Consider the following 25,180-nt stretch of genomic DNA (forward strand, 5'->3'; position numbering starts at 1 on the left):
CCTTATTTCCCCTTCTTTCTATCTCATAGCAGGCATCGCTGTGCCAGGGGAGCAAGTTTGCCAACATTAGGGAAATGCATCTAGTTTCCCTTCTATTAAATTTCCAGGAGAAGCACCTGAAGTTGCAAACAGTCTTTCTATATTTGCTTTGGTTATGAATTGTTGAATGCAAGCAAATACATCTAGTTCACCCTCTGCCACAACCTCAAAAAAAGAGATTTCAGTTATGGCAAATAAATACATTATATCCCTTTAAGAGTCAGGTCTTCACTTGACTTACTGAGTCATAATGATCAGTAAGTCAAGTGAAGACCTGACTCTAAAAGAGATATAATGTGTTTCAGGCACCTCTGGGGTGGCATCTGGCACAACAGTTTCCCCTGGAAGTTTCAGCACAGGTGAGTCCACAGTTTCTTTACTGATTCCACAGGAATCATTTCTTGAGTGCTTGCTACAATAATGTCTTTCCTTTGGTGCTTCTGCACCACCATTCCATCCCTAGGCCCCTGAATCTTTTTCACTTATGTCCCTCCTCTCTCAATAGCCACAATTTCTCCTGGAGCAAGTAGAACGACTGGGGCTGGACCCACTACAGGTAAGCACTGATGAACTACTAACTGCTTCCCAGTAGAAAAGGATATCTGAATCACATTTACTGTTTGTACCTCCTGTGAGGAGCATTTTCTGAACAAAGATTACTGGTTAGGCAGGATTTTACCCAATAACCGAATGTCAGATTCTCAAACTCTTTTATGTTTGTTTCCTCTGCTTCAAGGAGACTTCAGCATGGAGCTAAGGCACTGAGAATCAGTTGGGTGATTAGAAAGAAATGTCTTTCTCTCACTGATATCTAAAGGAAGTAATTGACTTATTGGAATGGTTGTCACTAAATATTCTATGAGATATAAATGGTGTGAAGATCGTATATAAATTAACTCTTGATTCTAGAACCTCTGAAAAGAGCTTGTTGACACGCTGAGAAAACATAGCTCCCTTACCCCATCATAGGCCATTTTCTTCTCATTATGGGTAAAGATTGAGATATTGATTCCCATGGTTCTCTAATACCAAGTTCGTTTTCGGTAGCCACTGGCAAAATTCTTGCACATGAAAATTATAATATTTAAAGCAATAAATAATGGTGATGATAATAGTGAGCAGATCTATCATTTATGAGTTCCTTACTATATACCCTTTTTTATTAAGAATTCTACATATCTTATTCCAATTAAGAAATAACTAAGGTCCAACTAAGAACCATGTGAGTTGAAATGTTTTATCTCCCCATTTTAACAATTAAATGTGTGTATTAAAGGTTTCCATCACTTTTACAGTCAGGAGGTCTTCTTTTCTGACTTAGTAGGTGACAAGACATTTTGAATTGGGCTTATCTCATGTAGTGACATCCACTTGCTCATCTGTCTTCCTTAATACTCAATTAATTTTAGTTTTCTTTTAATCTTTAAGAAACTACAACTTCCCTAGGAGGAGGTGGCACCATTGGAGCAGAAATAAAATCAGGTAAAGACTTTGGGGTATTTATATTTATTGTTGTATTTTGATAGATTTTGTAGAGAAAAACTTTTTTAATGAGCTTTTAATTTTGAAATAATTTTAAGTTACAGAAAATTTGCATTGATAATGCAAAAATCACTTTAATATGGAATGTGGTTTTAAATTTCCTTTAAAGCTATAATATTTTAAGGGAAACAGAGATTCTCCTTGGATTTGGATTTGTAAATATGTGGGCCCAAATTTCCTAAAGGCTTTGCGTTTTCAGATACTACCCTCAGGGGTCTAGGACTCTGCAGAGGAGGGTTACAATAATAGCTCTGGCTCTGAAATGGTTTTCCCTTTGAAAAGAGCATAGTCTATATAACATTAGTGTACTAGCTTCAAATCAGTGTAGAAATCATTAAGATGCCCATATTTTAGTTCAGAGATAAAAATTCAAAAATATTTTTTCTTCCTTCTTTCTCTTTCTTTCCTCCTCCTTCTTCTCCTTCTCTTCTTTTCATTAGGAGCCACCTCCGGAGCACCAGGAAGTAAGACAGGTAAACTTGGGGAAAGCCTTTCAAATGACCTTCAACGTTGGCCAAAAAAAAAAAAAAAAAAAAAAGAAAAGAAAAACAGGACAAGCATATTAGCCATTGCATTAACCCCGGCCTTGCCAAGGAACACGATACACATGGAAAATGCCTCTCCTGTCAGTTATAGGACCAGGAAGCATCTTTTCCTGCTTCGAAGTCACAGATGGACATGTTGTCAGCCGCATTCTTTCAAGGGTCATAAAAGGGTCTCTATGTTGATCTTTCTCTTTTCTTTCCTGTCTAGGCACAGCTGCAGTGCCCTCTGCTACAACAGTTGCCCCTGGGAGCTCCAACTCAGGTAAAACACCAGGGTGGGAGGAACCAGTGCTTGGAAAGGGCTCCTCAGTGAGGTGTCTGCCTGGGTGATCCTACCATGCTTTTCTCAGATTCTTCAAATCTTTGCCCTCACTGCTATTCTTTTTCCCTCTTTCACAGAGGCCACGACTTCTTTAGGAGATAGTGGAAAAACAAGAACTGAAACAATCACAGGTGAGCTCAGTTAAGGAACTAAGTGTACATTGATATGATTTTCCATGTCTTGCTAGAATGTGGCAAAAGTCTGAATTTCCCATATTTGGCATATTAGTAAAACATTTAGCAGATGATCAATATTTAACATCAATAAATATAGTTCAGACACTTCAACATTTCCTCCTTGTGTCTTGTGCTTTGGGTCTAAGGACCCTTCATCAGGGCATCATGGAGCCCATTCTCTGACAGTTATAGAGGTGATGTGGGCCCGAATCTATCTATCTGTAACAACACCCTAAATAAGGAAATCCATGGTAGAGGACTTTCTCTATAAACTTGCCAAAGGAACTATATGTTCCATGGGCAATATATGGATTAACTCTTAAAAAAAAAAACAAAAACAAAAAACAAACAAACAAAAAACCCAGAAACTCTAGAGAAATAAATTTTCTGGTGTGTTTAATAAAAATGCTTTTTTTCTATAGGAGTCTATAACCATTTCATTAATGACAACAGATTGACCAACTAATCACAATCCTCTCTTATTTCAGGTGCTACTGAGGGTAAAACTCTGGCAGCTGGAAGTGCCCACACAGGTCAGGAATTCTCAAAATGGCCCCTTGGGCAACACAGCTTATGGGGCCCCAGAATGTCCTGTGCAGTTTTCATACATCCAATTCCTTTCTTTGTCAGAGGCCACAACTTTCTCAGGAGGCAGCGGGACCACCCGAGCAAGACCACCGGGAGATGAGCTTGTTAGGCTGAGGCCTGAGGCTCTCATCATCTCTCTATCTGGGTGGATACAGGGAACAAATAATGTGAAGGCTTTTGAGGGAAGGAGAATTTTCTCTGGGGCCATATTGTGTCCTATATGTGGTCAGTTATTCTGCTTGTGATTCCATGATCTCAGATGGCTCAGCTAGGCTGTCTTCAGTACCCTGGCTTACGGAGACATTTTTTTCTGATATGAGGCTTGAGAGTCTATTACATGTATCCGATCCTTCCAGAATGTCCAGCCGTCCTTTACCCAATTTACCTTTCCACCCACAGCTGGACACTTTCTATCGTTCTTCTCATTTAGCTATACATGGTGTTTATGTCCTCTCTCCCCTCACTAGAAAGCTTCATGAAGTCAACTGATTATTTAAATGCCCCTATAGCTGTATCAAAAATTCCTGCTTATAAGGTTAAAACCTTAAGCAGGATTTCCCCTGTATTTCTCCTGTAGGCACTTCTGGCACATCAGGAGGATATGTCCCTGGAAGGGAAACAGGTCACCGTGATTTAAACCCTATTCTGCTTTGCCTTATAGTAAAAGGGAAACCCAGCACATCCATCTCAGGTTGGCCTGGCAAATGAAGTGCTAGAAGTTGTTCATTTTCCATTCACTGCAGAGACAGAGTATCCTCAGGAAAGGGCTTCCAGTGCTTTAGGGCTACATTGATGCTTCCAAGCATAAATGGGGAGAAAATGCTCTATTGCTGCATTTATCCCTTTTGCTTTTTAGGTACCACTGGAGAATCTTCTGGAACAACCATTATATCTGGAAGTTCTAACACACTAGCTTAACAGGAATAAAGTGCCTCATATTTAATGTCAGATGTCATGATATCTCTTTTAGGGCTGCTATGATAAAATAACACCCCAGTATCTCCTCTCAGTATTCCAAATTCACAGACTTCCCTACTCTATTTCTTCCCTCAGAGCCCACAACTTCCATTAAAGAAACTGGAACTTCCAGAACTATATTCAAAACTGGTGAGACTAAAAAGCCCATAATTTGGGGTCATCTAGATTGGGTCTTTTAACTTTCGTTGAGGGTGTTTGTGGTTTTTATAAAGACACTGCAAGTGATTCAATACAGGTTTGTTATTAGGGAGAAATCCTTTTTGAAAGGCTACTTATTCTAAAATTGAGTCTCCCTTCATCGAGGCTGAGGATGGGATGGGATTTTCCCATTTTGTTACTAGTATCACCAGCATCTGAGCTGGAAGCCAGATAGTTTTCTGTGTGTACATGTGTGAATGTGTGTGAGGTAGGAAAGTGCCCCGTGGAACCAGGGTGCATGCATGCATGTGTGTATATGTATCTTACAATTGGCTTTCCCAATATTTTCTCCAACATCTGAAGTTTCAACACATTTAAATCTTTTTTCTCTCTTCTTATGTACCTCACAGTAGGCATCACTTCAGCCCCAGGGAGGCAAGCAGGTGAGCATCAAGAAAATGCATCTAGTTTCCCTTGTATCAAATTTGTAGTTGTGCTTGAAGTTGGAAATATTTTCTATGTGCTTTGGTTATGAATTTTTGAAAGCAGGCAAATATATATAGTTCACCATCAGCCTCATGCTCAGAGAGAGATGTATGTTGCAGGAAATAAATAAATACATAAATACAGCATATCCCTTTAAGATTTGGGTCCCCTCAATCCCTTTGTGTTTCAGGCACCTCTGTGGTGGCGCCTAGCACAATTGCCCCTGGAAGTTTCAGCACAGGTGAATCCACTGTGTGGTGGGGAATCCTTTTATGGGTGCTTGCTATAATATCTTCCCATTGAGTGTTTCAATGCAGAAGCATCACCATTCCATTTCATCCCCCCTGAATCTTTCCCGTTCATGTCCTTCCTCTGCCAGCAGCCACAACTTCTCCTGGAGCAAGTGAAATGACTGGGGTTAGAACCACTTCAAGTAAGCACTGACAATCCACTACCTCCTTCCCAGTAGACAACATTGCCTCAATCACATGTAGTATTTGTATTTCCTGTAAAGAGTCTTTTTTGAACATAGATTACCAGATAGGCAGGATATTACCTAAATGACTAAAGGCCTGACACTCAAATTCCTTTGTTTTTCTTTCTTCTGTTCCAAGGACACTTCACCATTAAGCTAAGGCACTGAGAATCAGTTGTGTGATTGGAGAGAAATGGTTTTATTTCTCTCATTGATATCTAAAGGAAATAATTGAGTTATTGAAAGTTTTGTCATTTAAGTTTTCTGTGAGACAGAAATGGTGCATGGAAAACATATATATGTTAAATCCTGGTTCTAGAAACCTCTGAAAAGAACTTCTTGGCACTTTGAGAAAACACATAGTTCCCACACCTTCATGATATGACATGTTCATTCTCATTATGGGTAAAGAATTCAGATTTTGATTCCTATCACTTTCTAATTCCAAGTTTCAATGTGGTAGCCACTGGCAAAATGCTTGCATGTGAAAAATCTAATACTTAATAAATAAGGATGATAATAGTAATAAGCATGTCAATCATTTATTATTAATTTCAGTTCTGACTGTATACTTTTTGAAATTAAGTTTAAATAAATTATTCCAATTAAGAAACACTTAAATTTCAATTAAGGACAATATGATTTGAAAATATTTTATCTCACCATTTAACAATTAAACTTGGATATTGAAGGTTTCCATCATGTTTACAGTCAGAAGGATTTCTCTTCTGACTTAACAGTAAGTGACAAGACATTTTGAATTAGGCTTATTGCACATCTTGACATCCACTTAGCTCATCCCTCCTCCTTAATACTCAATTGATTTTGGTTTTCTTTCCATCTTTAAGAGACTACAACTTCCCTAGGTGGAATTGGCACCACTAGAACTGAAATAAAATCAGGTAAATATTTTGCAGTATTCATTATTTATTGTTGTATTTTGATAGATTTCTTAGAGGAAATATTTTTTAACAATAAGTTTTTAAGTTACAGAAAATTTGCATTGATTATGCAAATAATTGCTTTAATGTGGAGTGTACTTTTAAATTTCTTTTAAGGCTGTAATATTTCAGGGGAAACAGAGGTTCTTCTTAGATTTGGATTTGTAAACATGTGGGCCCAAATTTCCTGAAGGCTTTCCCTTCTTAGAGACTAACTTCAGGGTTCTAGGCCTCTGGAGTTGAGAGCTATAGTAGCTTATCAGCTCTGAAATGATTTCCCTTTGAGAAGAGCATAGTCTGCATATCATCATAGTGTTCACTTGTATTCAGCACAGAACCCATTAGGTTGTCATGTTTTACTTCAGAGATAAAAATTCAAAATTTTCTTTTTTCTTCTTTTCTCTTTCTTTCTCATCCTTCTTCTTCTTTTTCTTTTTATTAGGAGCCACCAATGGAGCACCAGGAAGTAAGACAGGTAGATTTCAGAAATGCCTCTTTTTTATTATTATACTTTAAGTTCTAGGGTACATGTGCACAATGTGCAGGTTTGTTACATATGTGTACATGTGCCATGTTGGTGTGCTGCACCCATTAACTCATCATTTACATTAGGTATATCTTCTAATGCTATCCCTTCCCCCTCCTCCCACCCAATGACAGGCCACAGTGTATGAAGTTCCCCACCCTGTGTCCAAGTGTTCTCATTGTTCGATTCCCGCCTATGAGTGAGAACATGTGGTGTTTGGTTTTCTGTCCTTGCAATAGTTTGCTCAGAATAATGGTTTCCAGCTTCATCCATGTCCCTACAAAGGACATGAACTCATCCTTTTTACGGCTGCATAGTATTCCATGGTGTATATGTGCCACATTTTCTTAATCCAGTCTATCATTGATGGACATTTGGGTTGGTTCCAAGTCTTTGCTATTGTGAATAGTGTCGCAGTAAACATTCGTGTGCATGTGTCTTTATAGCAGCATGTTTTATAGTCCTTTGGGTATATACCCAGTAATGAGATGGCTGGGTCAAATGGTATTTCTAGTTCTAGGTCCTTGAGGAATCGCCCCACTGTCTTCCACAATGGTTGAATTAGTTTACAGTCCCACCAACAGTGTAAAAGTGTTCCTATTTCTCCACATCCTCTCCAGCACGTGTTGTTTCCTGACTTTTTAATGATCACCATTCTGACTGGTGTGAGATGGTAGCTCATTGTGGTTTTGATTTGCATTTCTCTGATGGCCAGTGATCATGAGCATTTTTTCATGTGTCTGTTGGCTGCATAAATGTCTTCTTTTGAGAAGTGTCTGTTCATATCCCTTGCCCACTTTTTGATAGGGTTGTTTGATTTTTTCCTGTAAATTTGTTTAAGTTCTTTGTAGATTCTGGATATTAGCCCTTTGTCAGATGGGTAGATTGTAAAAATTTTCTCCCATTCTATAGGTTGCCTGTTCATTCTGATGGTAGTTTCTTTTGCTGTGCAGAAGCTCTTTAGTTTAATTAGATCCCATTTGTCAATTTTGGCTTTTGTTGCCATTGCTTTTGGTGTTTTAGTCATGAAGTCCTTGCCCATGCCTATGTCCTGAATGGTATTGCCTAGGTTTTCTTCTAGGGTTTTTAGGTTTTAGGTCTAACATTTAAGTCTGTAATGCATGTCGAATCAATTTTTGTATAAGGTATAAGAAGGGATCCAGTTTCAGCTTTCTACATATGGCTAGCCAATTTTCCAGCACCATTTATTAAATAGGGAATCCTTTCCCCATTGCTTGTTTTTGTCAGGTTTGTCAAAGATCAGATAGTTGTAGATGTGTGGTATTATTTCTGAGGGCTCTGTTCTGTTCCCTTGGTCTATATCTCTGTTTTGGTACCAGTACCATGCTGTTTTGGTTACTGTAGCCTTGTAGTATAGTTTGAAGTCAGGTAATGTGATGCCTCCAGCTTTGTTCTGTTGGCTTAGGATTGTCTTGGCAATGTGGGCTCTTTTTTGGTTCCATATGAACTTGAAAGTAGTTTTTTCCAATTCTGTGAAGAAAGTCATTGGTAGCTTGATGGGGATGGCATTGAATCTATAAATTACCTTGGGAAGTATGGCCATTTTCACGATATTGATTACTCCTATCCATGAGCATGGAATGTTCTTCCATTTGTTTGTGACCTCTTTTATTTTGTTGAGCAGTGGTTTTTAGTTCTCCTTGAAGAGATCCTTCACATCCCTTGTAAGCTGGATTCCTAGGTATTTTATTCTCTTTGAAGCAATTGTGAATGGGAGTTCACTCATGATTTGGCTCTCTGTCTGTTATTGGTTCTACCCTTGTGACATAGTGAAAGAGAAACCCAGCAGCAACACATTCGTCTCTTGTTGGCCTGGAAAATGAAGTGCTAGGAAGCTGTTCATTTTCCATTCTTTATAGAAATAGAATGTTCTCAGGAAAGGGATTCAGTGCTTTAGGGTTGCCATGTTGATCCCTCCAAGCTTAAATGGGGAGACAATGCTCTATTATTCCATTTCTATTTTTTTTCCATCTCAGGTGTCATGAGAGAATCTTCTAGAACGACCATTCTATCTGGAAGTTCTAACACAGGTAGCCTAACAAGAAGGAAATGCGTCTTACTTAATGTCAAATGTCATGCTATGTCTTTTAAGGCTGCGATGATGAAGTCCCACCTCAGTATCCTCTCCCAGTATTCCAAATTCACAGACTTCACCACTCTTTCTTCCCTCAGAGGCCACAAATTCCATTGAAGAGACTGGTACTTCTGGAACTGGATTCAAAACCGGTGAGAAGAAACAGCCCCTGATTTGGCATCATAAGTATTAGGTCTCTTAAGCTTTGCTTGAGAGAGTTTGTGTTTTATTTAGGGATGCTGCAAGTGATTCGAGATAGTTTTGCTTGTTGAGATACAATTTTTTTTTAAATCTAATAATTCTGGAATGGAGACTTACAGATTTATGTCTGAGGACGGAATGGAATTTCGCCATTTGTGTTACAACTGTCACTAGCATTTGAGGTGGAATTCAGAAAGTTTTCCATGAGACTGTGTGAAATACAAAAGAGCCCCATGGACCCAGGACACATGCATTTATATGTGTGTGCATGCTTACGCATTTTCCTGCTTTTTATCTTCTCCTACATCTGATGGTTTCAGCACATTTAAAAACATTTTCTCCCCTCCTTTCTATCTCACAGCAGGCATCACTGCAGCACCAGGAAAGCAAGCAGGTGAGCATTAGGGAAATTCATCTAGTTTCCCTTTTATCAAACTCCAGAAGTGCCTGAAACTGAGGACACTGTCTCTCTATCTGCTCTAGTTGTGAAGCATTGACAGCAGGCAAATGCATCTAGTTCACCAACTGCCATATCCTCAGGAGAAATGACTTCTTTTATAGAAAATAAATATAGTATATCCCTTTTAGATTCAGGTCTTCATTTGACTTACTCATTCACCATGGTCACCTCAATCCCTTTGTGTTTCAGGCACCTCTGGGGTGGCAGCTGGCACAACAGTTGCCCCTGGAAGTTTCAGCACAGGTGAGTCCACAATTTGGCACAGAGCCATTTCTTGGATGCTTTCTGCAATAATATGTCTTCCCTTTTGCTGCTTCTATGCAAAAGCAGACCATTCTCTTTCTAAATCCCGGAATGTTTTCTGTTTTTTTTTTCACTCTCTCAGCAGCTACAACTTCTCTTGGAGCAAATGGAGTGATTGGCACTGGCCCCACTGCAGGTAAGCCCTGATGAAGCATGACCTGCTTCCCAGTAGACAACGTTGCCTGAATCACATCTAATGCTTGTACTTCCTGTGAAGAGTATTTTCAGAATAAGCATTATCAGGTTGGCAGAATTTTACCTAATTACCAAATGTGACACTCAGACTACTTCCTCTGCTTCAGGGAGACTTCAGCATGGAGCTAAGGCACAGAGAATCAGTTGGGTGATTGGAGAGAAATGTCTTTTTTTCTCTCATTGATATCTAAAGGAAGTAATTGAGATAATGAAATTTTTGTCATTAAATCTTCTGAGATAGAAATGGTGCATGGAAAACATATACAGATTCAACTCTTGGGTCTAGAAACATCTAAAAAAGAGCTTGTTGGCACATTGAGAAAACACAGTTTCCTCACCTTCATCCTCAGCCATTTTCTTTCTTATTTTGGGTAAAGAATAAAGGTATTGATTCCTTTCACTCTCTATTTCCAAGTTCCAATGTGGTAGCTGCTGGCATTTTTTTTTTTTTTTTGAAGAGAGGACATCCAAGCAAAGGCAATTTGTGGCCAGCCTTGAGATTGTCCCCACTCCCTCTGGCAAAATTCTTGCACATGAAAATTCTGATGCTTAAATCAATGAAAATGATAATAGTAGTGAGTATATCTATCATTGATGAGTTCCTTACTATAAACATTTTTATTAAGAGGTTTACATATCTTATTCCAATTAAGAACTACCTAAAGTCTAATTAAGAACCGTATGAGTTAAAATTATTTTATTCCCCATTAAAAAAAATACACTTGTGTATTGAAGGCTTACATCACTTTTACAGTCAGAAAATTTTCTTTTCTAACTTAGTAGGTGGCAAGACATTTTGAATTGGACTCCTCTCATGTAATGATATCACGTAGCTCATCCTTTTTCCTTAACACTCAATTAATTTTGGTTTTCTTTCCATCTTTAAGAGACCACAACTTTCCTAGGAGGAAGTAGCACCACTGGAGCAGAAATAAAATCAGGTGAAGATTATGGGGGTTTCATTATTTACTGTTGTATTTTGATAGATTTGTTAGGGAAAACATTTTCTCAATGAACTTTTTATTTTGGAATAATTTTAAATTATAGAAAGTTTGCATAGATTATGCAAAGGATCTCTTTAATGTGGAGTAGAGTTTTTCATTTCCTTTTGAAGCTGTTTCAAAGGAACCAGGATTTCCTTTCAGATTTGGAACAACTTGGGCCCAAATTTCCAAAAGGCTTTTTCTTCTCTAGGACTAGCCTCAGGGTTCAAGGCCTCTAGAGAGGAGAGTTACAGTAGCTGTGGCTCTGAAAGGGTTTTTCCTTTGAAAATAACTCAGTATGTGTATCATTACAGTACTGACTTGTATTTGGCATAGAAATCATTAAGATTTCACATTTTAGTTCAAGGGTAAAAATTCAAAATTTCCTTTCTTCTTTCTTTTTCTCCTTTTTTTTTCCTCTTCCTCCTCCTCCTCTTCCTCCTTCTCTCTTTTTCTTTTCATTAGGAGCCACCACTGGAGCACCAGGAAGTAAGACAGGTAAATTTGGAGAAAGCCTTTGATATGATCTTCAATCTTGGCAAAAATGATCAGCAGGCACATTAGCCGCTGCATTAACCTTGGCCTTACGAAAGTACATGGTAAACATAGAAAATGCCACCTCCTGTCAGTTATAGGTCCAAGAAGTATCTTTTGCTGCTCCAAGGTCCCAGGTAGACATGATGCTGGCCACATTCTTCTAAGGGTTACAAATGTGTCGCTCTGTTGATCTTTTTCTTTTCTTTCCTGCCTAGGCACAGCTAAAGTGCTCTCTGGTACAACAGTTGCCCCTGGGAGCTCCAACTCAGGTAAAGCACCAGGCTGGGAGGAACCACTGTTTGGGAAGGGCTCCTCAATGAGGTGTCTGCCTGGGTGATCCTACCATGCTTTTCTCAGATTCTTCTAATCTTTGCCCTCACTGCTATTCTTTTTCCCTTTTTCTCAGAGGCTACAGCTTTCTCTGGAATCACTGAAGCAGTAACAGTCCCAAGTAAAAATGGGAAGTTGGTGAAATAATTCTAATAATTCAAATTGATTGAAATAAATACAGAGTGATCTCCTATGGAAATCTTTGTCCAAGCCCCCAAATTTCAGAATACTAGTGTTTTACTCTAATTTTTACATTTATAGACAGCAGAATATTCTCTCTCTTTTCTCTTCTACAGGATCCATGACCACTGCACTGGGGAGCCAACTCTCCAGCAGTCAAACAGGTGAGCCTGGGAAAGTATGAATAGCTGCCTGATATTTACCAGTATTCAGAGAATAAGGATACTTCTAATATGAGAGCTTACCCTTTGCTTTTCTTAATCTTTTTTGGAATGAAGTATCCTTGTTGAAAGGTGTATGAGAAATTCTGGAATCGGCCCTCTGAGTTAACAAAAATCATAATGTTTTTCTTCTAATCCTTCTGTTAATGCAAATTAAATGACATAAGTTTCTTTCTCTTAGTGATTCCACGTTCCAGTGGCACCACCTCTCACACAACTGTTGCACTTGGAAGTTCTGATACAGGTAAGTGAATATTTTCAGTGGCAGTCATCACTTGTTTAATTTCAAGGAAGAATATGTAACCCCAAACATCTTTTCTGCTTCATTTCCTCTTCCAGAGGCCAAAGCTTCCTTAGAAGCCATCAGAGTCACTGTTGTGAAATCACTGAGAACTAGGGGTCTTGGAGGTTAGCATGGCCATTGAGTTGTGTCATGAATTTGCTTCTGGATCTGAAAGATTATCGTGTAGGGAGGGCAGATGCTCTCATCCATTCCCCTGAGCTGGCTTCTGAACCAGCCTTTTCCAATGCCTGGCCTTAGGACATAGATTTCTGGAGAGGGTAGTAGGAGCAGCAATTCCCTGGACTATTAACCCAGTGGATATTATAGGTATTACTACAGAATCTGCAGGAGTCAAGACTGGCCCAGAAGGTTGTGTCTCAGGTGAACAGATGATTAAAATGAACCAGCAATTGCTTTCCGTCCTGAGCTTTAAATATTAAGTTGCTGAATGGTTTCCTCAGTGATTGATTACACGTCAAAACATTCTCAGAATCTTTTTTCCTACTTTCAATCATCAGGAACCACCTCTGGTGCATCAGATGATCAAGTCACTGGAAGTAAAACAGGTAAATATGTTAAAGAAATTATTTTGTCTCACATTTGAGGGTTTTATATTATATGTGCTAGGTAAGCCTACTGAAAGATAGGCTTCTTGAGAAAAAAGTCTCTGTTTACTGATCCCTAATACTAAACAGGGCTCAATAAATGTTTACTGAAGGAACAAAATAATTAAAATATAGGAAAAATACATAATGCAATCCAGGAGCAAAAAGGTCAGTGGAAGAACATGCTCATAGAACAGCCACATAGACAAACTAGTCTGTGTCAGTGGTGCCTCCCGGGGCTGGCCAGTGCACAGTAAGAGTGATGTGGCCCTGGAAATACAGATTTATTTTATACCTAGACCGCCTCCATGCAAAAGAATCTTCATGATGACACCATAGCCTTCTCGTTTCAGGCACTACTGGTGTGGCCTTGAGCACAACTGTTGCACCTGGAAGTTCCAGTACAGGCAGGCTAACAAGCTGAGAAGAAAACTCCCTTTCCTGAAATAAGATGGCAAAAATGTCTTTCACATTGCTCTTCTTCTATAAGAGCATCACAGTGTATTTCCCCATCCTTCTAAGTCCTCATCCTTTACGCATTGCTTCTCTTTTTCTTCCAGAAGCCACAACTTCCACAGGAGTCCATAGAACCACTGTAGTGGGACGGAAGACAGGTGAGAATTAATGGTGTGTGCGTGTGTGTGTGTGCATGCATATATGACTTTTGAGTGATAATAAATTACAATTATACTTTGCTTCTTAATAGGATAATTTTTCGAGGAGGAGTTTTCGAGGAACTCTCATCTAAGATCAGCGTTTTGTTACTTGATTTTGAATTAACTTGGGCAGATTTCCTTCTATTTCCATGGCCAAGCCTCACATATATGTCTCTGTGGCCAAGCCTCACATATATGTCTCTGTGGCCAAGCCTCACATATATGTCTCTGTGGCCAAGCCTCACATATATGTCTCTGTGGCCAAGCCTCACATATATGTCTCTGTGGCCAAGCCTCACATATACGTCTCTGCAAATGAGAGTGAAAGTGATAATTGTATGAAAAGTTTTCTTTTTACATTTTAGTTATCTCCATTTTAGGTATATCAGAAAAATTAATTACTGGCTCAGAGGGTTCTATTTCAGGTCAACAGAAGGCCAAAATGCACACAGATTTGCCTCGAACGATAAATTTTTCCTTGAGCACAATAATGACTGAAATGTACAGTAGTTATCCCTATAACTCTAGTCTAGCTTTATATTAAAAAGTTTTTCTATTTTTATCCTTTTAGAAGCTACCACTAGAGGATCAGCAAAGCAAGGAACTGGAAGCACAATAGGTAAATATGGCAGGAAAGAAAGCCACTTGCCTTACTGCCATTGAATTCCAGAAAAATTGAGTCCTCTGTTGAGGAATTTGCATCTTTATTTGACTTGGGAATAAAACTATGCATGAGAAAACAGGCTGGGCATGGTGACTCACACCTGTAATCTCAGCACTTTGGGAGGCTGAGGTAGGTGAATCACCTGAGGTCAGGAGTTTGAGACCAGCCTGACCAATGTGGTGAAACCTCTTCTCTACTAAAAATACAAAAATTAGCCAGGTGTAGTGGCATGAGCCTGTAATCCCAGCTATTCAGGAGGCTGAAGCAGGAGGATCACTTGAACCTGGATGGAGGTTGCAGTGAGAGATAGCACCATTGCACTCCAGCCTGGGTGACAGAGAGAGACTAGGGTAGCTTCTGGCAACACATCTAAACCTGGGAGTTCAAACACAGGTGAGCCAGCCAGCTGGTGAGAGTCCTCCACAGAATGATTGAGTAGTAAAGTGCCTCCCGTGGCTCTGTTATCAAGAATAGTGCATCCTTCACTTTCCTCACGATGCTAATTCCTCTCACCTCATATTTTGCTACCTTTCCTCTCTAAGAAGCTACGACGTCCTTTAGAGGCACTGGGACCACAGGAAGTGGAATGAATACAGGTGAGCACACAAGCTTCCTAACCTGCTCACTTTTCACTTAAAATAAAAACAATAGTAGCTAACACTTTCTAGCATGAACTATGTTCCAGGCACTACTACACATTTTTCTCATTATTATTTCTTTTATCCCTCATCCCAAATTGTGAGGTAAGCACTATTGTTCTCACAGACTTTCCAGATGAGAAAACCTATGGCTCAAAGATATTCACTAACTGAATGAAGATCGCACAGCGATTAAACAACAGATTTCAACTCAGGCACTCTGGCTTCAAAATCCATCCTCTTAATCATGATACTAAATCACCACTACACTATACCACTACACTCTTTTGTCATGCCTCAACTCATCTAGGACACTACAATTTCTACAACACCAATATTTTGCCCAAATGAAAATTCAACAGGTAATCAGTCCTGCTTTGTTCCTTCTTCTAGGGGTATCAGGTAGCCAAGTCACTAACATCCAACTAGGTAAATAAAGTACCTTTGTTTTACTGACATTGAGCCCAGAAAAAGAGCGTTCTCATTGAGACTCCACCACCACCTGACATTGCACCCTTCCCCCACCAAGTTTATAGTGAGAATGGAGCATTACATTTGCAAACACACAAAATAACTTTGGAACAAGCTATCCCTGAAAATGTTCTTTTTGCATAATGAAGAATTCTTTAGTTACCTCATTCTATTATAGAATGTGCTTTTATTATAAGAATAAAATTGATATAGTAGTACCCTTCCATTTTGTTTTTAGGTACTACTGGAGTAGTCTCTGGCAACACCATCTCACCTAGCAGTTTCAACACAGGTGAGTCAATGAGGAAACAGATGCTGTTGGTTTTTTTTTTTGGTTGGGGGCTAACTCTGCAGCAATGGTACATTATATCTTTTGATGATTTTCCGTTAGCCCTCACTACTTTCTTCCTTTTTATTCTCAGAAGATATAACTTCCATGGAAGGAAGCATAACCAATGAAAGTGGAATTGGCATATATGGTATATATATATGTATATATATACATATATATATATACCCACACACATAAATATATATGCATGTATTAACATACATGAGAAAAAATGAGAAATGAGAAAAAATGACAAATATATATATTATTTTTTTCTTGAGACAGTCTCACTCTGTTGCCCAGGCTGGAGTGCAGTGGTGTGATCTCAGCCTACTGCAAATTCCACCTCCAGGGTTCAAGCAATTCTCTTACCTCAGCCACCCAAGTAGCTGGGATTACAGGTGTGCACCACCACACCCAGCTATTTTTTTTTTTTTGTATTTTTAGTAGAGATGGGGTTTCACCACGTTGGCCAGGCTGGTCTTGAACCTGGCCTCCCAATATTCCGGGATAACAGGCGTGAGCCACTGCACCTGGCCAAAGAATTGGCAACTCTTGAGTTCCTACAGATCTACATTGGGCTTTTGCCTTTTCATAGAGATATTTGTTAAACAAAGCTTGTATTTATAAAAATCATATCATTTCTCCTGGGGCCAAACCTTATACTAAAATTATAGAAAAAGAGGCTCAGAGTCCAGAAATATTCCCCTTTTAACATTTAAGCTATTACCCCAGTACCTATGGAGGCAATATAAATCCATATAGTTCTATTTAAGGCAGCAGAGATGATAGAAGTTACTCTGGAGGTTTAGATGTGTCATACTTTGGAATTTGGATGTTATAAGTTTATTGAATGCAGTTGAATACCTTTACACAAATATTGTTTTCATTTCTTTTCATTAGAAGCTACCAGTAGCACATCTGAGAGGCCAAACCCTGGAAGTGAAATAGGTAAGTGTGAAAAAGACCCCAAAACCTCTGACATTTAACTCTAAGGAGCCAAATAATCAAGGCTGGACTACAAACTAATGTGTTTACTGTGACTCTGAATTTAAAAATGGAGAGCACACTTCATGGTGACAGGATAGCACAAGAAAGGTCTTTTGCTGCTTTCAAGTCATAGACAGTCATTGTTGTCCATGCTCTTCTTGGGATGGTAAATGCATCACAGTTTGGGTTCTCTTTCTCTCTCCCTGCTTTAGGCACCACTGGCATAGTCTCTGGCACAACAGTTGCACCTGGAAGTTCTAACACAGGTAACCTAATAGGGCATATAAGGGGCTTCAGTCATGGAATATGACTGATTCCCTCCCCCCAAACATACACACTCCCTGCCATACCCTGGGAATACCACTGGATTTTCTCAGTTATAGGATTCTTCTGAATTTACTTCTTTTCTCCCTTCACTTAGAAGCCACAACTTCTTTGGGCAATGGTGGAACCACTGAAGCTGGAAGTAAAATAGGTGGGCACTAGCAATCAAATGATTATTTTTTCTTTTCATCTTAAACTAAATCAAATTGGCTATAATGAACTTAGTGGACATTTTCCTCAATCATTGAGTACAAATTACCAGGATATAAATAGTTGACTCCTTGTGAATTGCCGGTTACTTATTTGCAATACAGTGACATCATGAGACCATGCATGATGTATCACTTAAGGCAAGAAAGTGCCTGATAAACCTTTTAGTTCACTTGAGAAACCTATGATTTTTTTCTAAACCAAATCCTAATTTTAGATGAAAAGGAATTCATAAATTGATTATCTCCTCTTGTGATTGCAGTTACCACTGGGATAACTACTGGCACGACCATTGTACCTGGGAGTTTCAACACAAGTGAGTCATGAAACAGTTGGAGAAACCTGCCTGCATGAACTTCTGGGGACCTGATGGCTCCCATAGGGATATTACGTAAAGTAAGACTGTTACACATTTTTCCAAATGTCTGCATTCTATATCACTTTCTCCTATTTCTCCTCAGAGGCTACGACTTCTACAGACGTTGGAGTTGCCACTGGAGTTGGAATGGCAACTGGTGAGTGGTTTGTTTTGGGTTCTCAACAGTTCTTTGCTTAAGTTTGTGTAGTGATGAATAAATGGGAAGATGAGCTGAAATGGGATTTTGTATTTCACTTGAAGAGACATGTCAGGTAAATCAAGATCGGGCCCTTGCTCTTCAGATTGATTTTCTCCATACACTAGTCTTTTTTTTATTTTTTAAATTTTTTCAACTTTCATTTTAGATTCGGGGGGGTACATGTGTAGGTTTGTTACATGTCCTGAGTGTATTGCATGATGCTTAGGTTTGGAGTATGAATGATCCCATCACCCAGGTACTGAGCAGAGTACCCAATAGTCAATTTTTCAGTGCCCCCTTCTTCCTCCCCTTTATAGTGGTCCCCAGTGTCTATTGTTGCTATCCATATATCCATGAGTATCCAGTGTTTAGCTCCCACTTATAAGTAAGAACATGCAGTATTTGTTTTTCTGTTCCTGCATTAATTCACTTAGGATAATGGCCTCCAGCTGCGTCTCCAGCTCCATCCGTGTTGCTGCAAAGGACATAATTTTGTTCTTTCTTATGGTTGTATAATATTCCATGGTGTGTATACGCTACATTTTTAAAATCCAGTCCATCATTGATGGGCATCTAGGTTGATTCCATGTCTTTGCTATTGCGAATAATGCTGCGATGAAAATGCAAATGCATGTGTCTTTTTGGTAGAAAAATTTGTTTTCTTTTGGCTAGATACCCACTAATGGGATTGCTGGGTCAAATGGTGGGGTTCTGTTTTAAGTTCTTTGGGAAATCTCCAGACTGCTTTCCATAGTGTCTGGATTAATTTACATCCACATCAACAACGAATAAGCATTCCCTTTTCTCTGCAGTCTTACCAGCATCTGTTGTTTTTTGACTTTTTCATAATAGCCAGTCTGACTGGTATGAGATGGTATTTCATTGTGGTTTTGATTTGCACTTCTCTAATGATTAGTAATGTTGAGAATTTTTTCATATGCTTGTTGGCTATGTGTATGCCTTCTTATGAAAAATAACTCTTAGTGTCCTTTGCCCACTTTTTAATAGGGTTGTTTTTTGCTGGTTAATTTGTTTACATTCCTTGTAGATTCTGGATATTAGATCTTTGTCAGGTGCATAGTTTGCAAGTATTTTCTTCCATTCTGTAGGTTGTCTGTTAACCTGTTGATAGTTTCTTTTGCTGTGCAGAAGTTCTTTAGTTGAATTAGGTTCCATTTGTCAAACTTTGTTCTTGTTGCAGTTGTTTTTCGCATCTTTGTCATGAAATGTTTGTCAGGGCCTGTATCCAAAATGGTATTTCCTAGGTTATATTCCAGGGTTTTCATAATTTTAGGTTTTGCATTAAAGCCTTTAATCTATCTTGAGTTGATTTTTGTATATGGTGTAAGGAAAGGGGTTCAGCTTCAGTCTCCTGCATGGCTAGCCAGTTATGCCAGCACCATTTATTGAACAGGGAGTCATTTCCTCATTGCTTGTTTTTGTTGGCTTTGTCAAAGATCTGATGGTTGTAGTTGTAGGTGTATAGCATAGTATCTGGGCTCTCTATTCTGTTCCATTGGTCTGTGTGTCTGTTTTTGTACCAGTACCATTCCGTTTTGGTTACTGTAGCATTGTAATATAGTTCGAAGTTGGGTAATGTTATACCTCTAGTTTTGTTGTTTTTGCTTAGGATTGCCTTGGTTATTCAAACTCTTTTTTGGTTCCATACGAATTTTAAAAAACCTTTTTTTTCTAATTTTGTGAAGAATGTCATTGGTAGATTTAAATAGCATTGAATCTGTAAATTGCTTTGGGCAGTATGGCCATTTAAATAATATTAATTCTTCCTATCCATGAACATAAAATGTTTTTCTATTTGTTTGTATCATCTCTGATTTCTTTCAGCAGTGTTTTGTAATTCTTATTATAGGGCTGTTTTGCCTCCCTGGTTAGCTGTATTCCTAGGTATTTTATTTTTGTGGCTATTGTGAATAGGATTGTGTTTTTAGATGTGGCTCTCAGCCTTGATGTTGTTGATGTATAAAATGCTACTAATTTTTGCACACTTATTTTGTGTCCTGAAACTTGGCTGAAGTTATTTATCAAGTCTACAAGCTTTTGGGCAGATACTATGGGGCTTTCTAGGTACAGAATCATATCTTCTGCAAACAAAGATAGTTTGACTTATGTCCTTCCTATTCGGATGCCTTTTATTTATTTCTCTGGTCTGATTGCTCTGGCTAGGACTTCTAGTACTATGGTGAATATGAATGGGGAAAGTTGGCATCCTTGTCTTATTCCAGTTCTCAAGAGGAATGCTTCCAGCTTTTGCCAATTCAGTGTGATGTTGGCTGTGGATTTGTCATAGATGACTCTTATTATTTTGAGGTATGTTCCTTCAATACCTAGTGCTTTATGGGTTTTTAACATAAAGGGATATTGAATATTATCAAAAGCCTTTTCTGCATCTATTGAGACGGTCGTGTGGTTTTTGTTTTTAGCTCTGTTTATGTGGTAAATCACATTTATTGGTTTGTGTATGTTGATCCAACCTTGCATCCCAGGGATAAAGCCTACTTGATCATGGTGGATTAGCTTTTTGATATGCTGTTGGATTTAGTTGGCTAGTATTTTTTTTCCTTTTCTTTTTTTTTTTTAATTATTATTGTACTTTAAGTTTTAATGTACATGTGCACAATGTGCAGGTTAGTTACATATGTATACATGTGCCATGCTGGTGTGCTGTACCCATTAACTCGTCATTTAGCATTAGGCATATCTTCTAATGCTATCCCTCCCCCCTCCCCTCACCCCACAACAGTCCCCAGAGTGTGATGTTCCCCTTCCTGTGTCCATGTGTTCTCACTGTTCAATTCTCATCTATGAATGAGAACATGCAGTGTTTGGTTTTTTGTCCTTGTGATAGTTTACTGAGAATGATGATTTCCAATTTCATCCATGTCCCTGCAAAGGACATGAACTCATCATTTTTTATGGCTGCATAGTATTCCATGGTGTATACGTGCCACATTTTCTTAATCCAGTCTATCATTGTTGGACATTTGGGTTGGTTCCAAGTCTTTGCTATTGTGAATAGTGCCGCAATAAACATACATGTGCATGTGTCTTTATAGCAGCATGATTTATAGTCCTTTGGGTATATACCCAGTAATGGGATGGCTGGGTCAAATGGTATTTCTAGTTCTAGATCCCTGAGGAATCGCTACACTGACTTCCACAAGGGTTGAACTAGTTTACAGTCCCACCAACAGTGTAAAAGTGTTCCTATTTCTCCACATCCTCTCCAGCACCTGTTGTTTCCTGACTTTTTAATGATTGCCATTCTAACTGGTGTGAGATGGTATCTCATTGTGGTTTTGATTTGCATTTCTCTGATGGCCAGTGATGGTGAGCATTTTTTCATGTGTCTTTTGGCTGCATAAATGTCTTCTTTTGAGAAGTGTCTGTTCATATCCTTCGCCCACATTTTGATGGGGTTGTTTGTTTTTTTCTTGTAAATTTGTTTGAGTTCATTGTAGATTCTGGATATTAGCCCTTTGTCAGATGAGTAGGTTGTGAAAATTTTCTCCCATTTTGTAGGTTGCCTGTTCACTCTGATGGTAGTTTAGTTGGCTAGTATTTTGTTGAGAATTTTTGAATCTATTTCATCAAGGTTATTGTCTTGAAGTTTTCTTTTTTGTCGTGTCTCTGTCAGGTTTTGGTATCAGAATGATGCTGGCCTCATAGAATGAGTTAGGGAGGCATGCCTCCTTCCCAATTTTTTGGGATAGTTTCATTAGGAATGGTACCAGCTCTTCTTTATTCATCTGGTAGTATTCAGCTGTGAATCTATCTGGTCCTTGGCTTTTTCTGGTTGGCAGTCTTTTGATTACTGATTCAATTTCAGAACTCTTTATTGGTCTGTCTAGGAATTTAATTTCTTCCTGGTTCAATCTTGGGAGGTTATACGTTTCCAGGAATTTATTCATTTCTTTCAGGTTTTCCAATTTGTGTATATAGACGCATTTGTGGTAGTCTCTGAGAGTTTTTTTGTTGTTGTTGCTGTTGTTGTTGTTTTTTGGTAATTCTATGGAGTCAGTGGTAGTATTTCCTTTGTCATGTCCGATTGTGTTTATCTGGATCTTCTTTATTAGTCTAGATGGCGGTCTATCAATTTTAATTATTCTTTCAAGAAACAAACTCCTAGATTCATTGATATTTTGTATGGTTTTTCACATCTTAATTTTTTTTCAGTTAAGCTGTGATTTTTGTTATTTCCTGTCTTCTGATAGTTTTGAGGTTGGTTTGCTTTTGTTTCTCTAGTACCTGTAGGTGTGATGTTAGGTTGTTACTTTGAGATCTTTCTAACATTTCGATGTAGGCATTTGGTGCTATAAACTTCCCTCTTAACACTGCTTTAGCTGTGACCCAGAGATTCTGGTATGCTGTATGTTTAAAAAATATGGAATGCCTCATGAATTTTTGTGTCATCCTTATAGTAGGGCCATGCTAATATTCTCTGTATCACTCCAATTTTAGTATATGTGCTGCTGAAGTGAGCACAATAATTTCTTTGTTAGTTTTCTGCCCTGATGATCAATCTAATGCTGTCAGTAGGGTGTTGGAGTCCCCTACTATTACTGTGCAGCTGTCTTTTTGTGGATCTAGAAGTACTTGCATTATGAATCTGGATATTCCAGTGCTGGGTGCATATATGTCTAGAATAGTTAATTCTTCTTCTTGAATCGAACACTTTATCACTATGTAATGCCCTTATTTGTCCTTTTTTGCTGTTGTCGGTTTAAAGTCTTTTATGTAAGAATAGCAACTTCTGATCTTTTTTGCTTTCCTTTTGCATTGTAGATCCTTCTTTCTTTATTTTGACTCTGTGGGTATAATTACATGTGAGATGGAGCTCTTAAAGACAGCAGATGGATGGCTCTTGATTTTGTTTGTTTGTTTTTGTTTATTTCCAACTTGCCACTCCACACCAGCTTTTTAGATGTGATTTTTATGAAACTAAGAATGATATGTTATTCTGAATCCTTTATCCATCTTGCCTTCATATGGTCAGCTGGAGTTTTCAGGAGCCTAGAAAATGCCAGTCTTGGTTAGTAAAGGTGTTTAATTTGCCCATCTTGGACTTCTATTGCATGTTAAATCTATTCTCATGGGTTTATCCTCATGACTAAGGTTCCAAGAAATTTAATTTAAAAAAATTCACCCCCACACTTCCAAGAAGTCCCTATGAAATGTGAGGGAGCCACACCACAGGAATTAAAACTGAGGAGCAAAGGAAAAGCACTTCTTTCCAAAGTATTTAACCACAGCAAAAGGGCTCCAGAATGAGAGTTTTGCCACAGTTGGTTTTGGGGGATGAGAAAGCCTAGGAGAAAATACGGTTTTTGTTTCTCTTTGCATAGAGAAGCCCTTGGATGGCTTATAAGAAATGTGAATTTTTCCAAGTCTATGCTGTTCTCTGGGTTAAAAAAAAAAAAGTCATTACTATGGTCTCTGTCTCTCTTGATCTCTCTCTCTCTCTCTGTTTTACTATCTTTCCCTCAATTTCACTTTCATTTCAAATCCCCTGGAATATCTTCTTTCATCACACTTGCTGGAAATTTCGACAGGGATTAGTCAAAGTTACAAAAGAAAGCTGTCTCTGAGTACTTCAGGCAAAAGGCCATCTTCTTTGAGAATATTTCTTCTACTATAACATGAAATATTTTCCAGATTTCAAAATTAAGTCATCTCAACTTCTTCCTCTACTACCAGGAACTACAACTTCATTACTAAACAATACCACTACTAGAAATTAATTACAAACAGGGGATTTCATTAATTACTAGTGAAATTTAGGCCCTGATAGGAGATGATAAAACTTTTCATTTGAAGATGAAGACTTACTGAAGTCCATGGAAGGTAGTCATATTAATGCTGTGGAATACCCTGAACTAAAGATTTAATTAGAAACATCATTGTTAGGACATAGCTTCCCAGAAGTAGATACCTAAATGGGGACAGGAATTTTTTTAAGTAAAATATTTCCACACTTGTCTTTGCTCATACTACTGTCATATCAAATAAAGTCACCACTAACCAAGAATTCCAGGCTGGATAAATAAAAGATGACTGAAATAAGCTTAAGACATCTTGGGGGTCTTTTGTTTACTTGAAAGAATTAGGACAGAAAAGAATATTTTCTCTTTTCTATTAAAATGTCTGGGGGATGTAAAACAATATGGAATTTTCAGGGAACTATAATGCAATAACACAATATACTTGTGGAAAACAACCCAGATGTTGAGAGAACATTGAAAGAGGGAATGTTGGGAAGTTTTTAGAGCTTCTAGATTGCGAAGTTGGGACAGAAATATCATGAAATGAAGAAAAAAAGATCACTCATCAATTCTATATTCTATGAGAATATTATAATATTGGCCTCAATTATAACACAAAAAATTAAAAAGTTGATTCCATGGGCAATGAGAAGGGATTTTTAAAGAGGTTAATTATCATGCCCAGGTTGGATTTTTTGGGAAGATTAATTTGTCACAGGTAGAAGATTGATATGAAAGGAGAGTAAGAGTAAGGGTGGAGGTATGTTGTATAGTTTGAAGTCTCTTGGAAGTGACAGATGATTAGGGACTGAAATAAGCTAGTCATAAGGGGATGCAGAGGCAGAAAGAGTGTGCAAGATGTTGGCCAGTTAGAATCAACAAGCGTGGCTGAGGAGATAAAGGAGAGGAATAAATTTAGATGACTCCTAGTTCAGGATTTGAGTGCTTAGGTGGATAGATGATGGTGCCATCTACCAAATTTGGGAATATACTAGAGGAATTAAAAATAATATTTGATAGATGATACAGTAAGGTCTGATTTTGATTGTTTGAGTTCAAATTACTCTGAGGTTTCCAGGTAGTGATCTCCAGAAGAGTTGATGAAGGTGACTGAGGCCCAGAAGAGAAGCCTGTACTGGAATAGAGAATTGTCAGTCATTTGCTTACAAATAATATTTGAAACTGTGGGTACTGATGAGTTATTTAGGGTTACATTAGCCCTAAATAACCCACTGTATGTTATTTACATACAGGGAGAAGAGAAAACAGACAAAGATAGTCCTTGGGCTCTCCAGGACCTAAAGGGTGGACACAGGCAAAGAGCTTGAAAAGGAGAGGAGTTCTGGTTTAGCAATTTCCAATGTGTTTGACTTAGCACTGTGTACTGAAGTACTGGGATATACCACATTA

The 25,180-nt window shown here is 38.4% G+C and overlaps 1 protein-coding gene and 1 non-coding gene across 2 annotated transcripts in view; one reads left to right on the forward strand and one right to left on the reverse strand.

Annotated features, from left to right (window-relative positions):
• Positions 1–25,180, forward strand: part of MUC19 (mucin 19, oligomeric) — a 187,101-nt gene that overhangs the window by 148,047 nt on the left and 13,874 nt on the right. Inside the window, 37 exon segments of the mRNA XM_054528500.1 lie at positions 345–398; positions 545–595; positions 1,468–1,521; positions 2,022–2,054; positions 2,335–2,388; positions 2,526–2,579; positions 3,113–3,157; positions 3,255–3,306; positions 3,788–3,834; positions 4,266–4,319; positions 4,739–4,771; positions 5,005–5,055; positions 5,194–5,247; positions 6,138–6,191; positions 6,673–6,705; positions 8,754–8,807; positions 8,950–9,003; positions 9,414–9,446; positions 9,702–9,755; positions 9,898–9,951; positions 10,898–10,951; positions 11,459–11,491; positions 11,746–11,799; positions 11,937–11,989; positions 12,156–12,204; positions 12,443–12,505; positions 13,063–13,110; positions 13,503–13,556; positions 13,710–13,763; positions 14,377–14,424; positions 15,012–15,065; positions 15,817–15,870; positions 16,813–16,860; positions 17,112–17,165; positions 17,321–17,374; positions 17,696–17,749; positions 17,895–17,948. Of these exon segments, the coding sequence (XP_054384475.1) occupies positions 345–398; positions 545–595; positions 1,468–1,521; positions 2,022–2,054; positions 2,335–2,388; positions 2,526–2,579; positions 3,113–3,157; positions 3,255–3,306; positions 3,788–3,834; positions 4,266–4,319; positions 4,739–4,771; positions 5,005–5,055; positions 5,194–5,247; positions 6,138–6,191; positions 6,673–6,705; positions 8,754–8,807; positions 8,950–9,003; positions 9,414–9,446; positions 9,702–9,755; positions 9,898–9,951; positions 10,898–10,951; positions 11,459–11,491; positions 11,746–11,799; positions 11,937–11,989; positions 12,156–12,204; positions 12,443–12,505; positions 13,063–13,110; positions 13,503–13,556; positions 13,710–13,763; positions 14,377–14,424; positions 15,012–15,065; positions 15,817–15,870; positions 16,813–16,860; positions 17,112–17,165; positions 17,321–17,374; positions 17,696–17,749; positions 17,895–17,948 (1,854 nt within the window).
• Positions 22,387–22,493, reverse strand: LOC112135889 (U6 spliceosomal RNA). Its single transcript, XR_002917123.1, has one exon. It is a non-coding gene; the product is annotated as a U6 spliceosomal RNA (small nuclear RNA).

Source organism: Pongo abelii, chromosome 10 (assembly GCF_028885655.2).
Source record: "Pongo abelii isolate AG06213 chromosome 10, NHGRI_mPonAbe1-v2.0_pri, whole genome shotgun sequence".
Taxonomy (NCBI): domain Eukaryota; kingdom Metazoa; phylum Chordata; class Mammalia; order Primates; family Hominidae; genus Pongo; species Pongo abelii.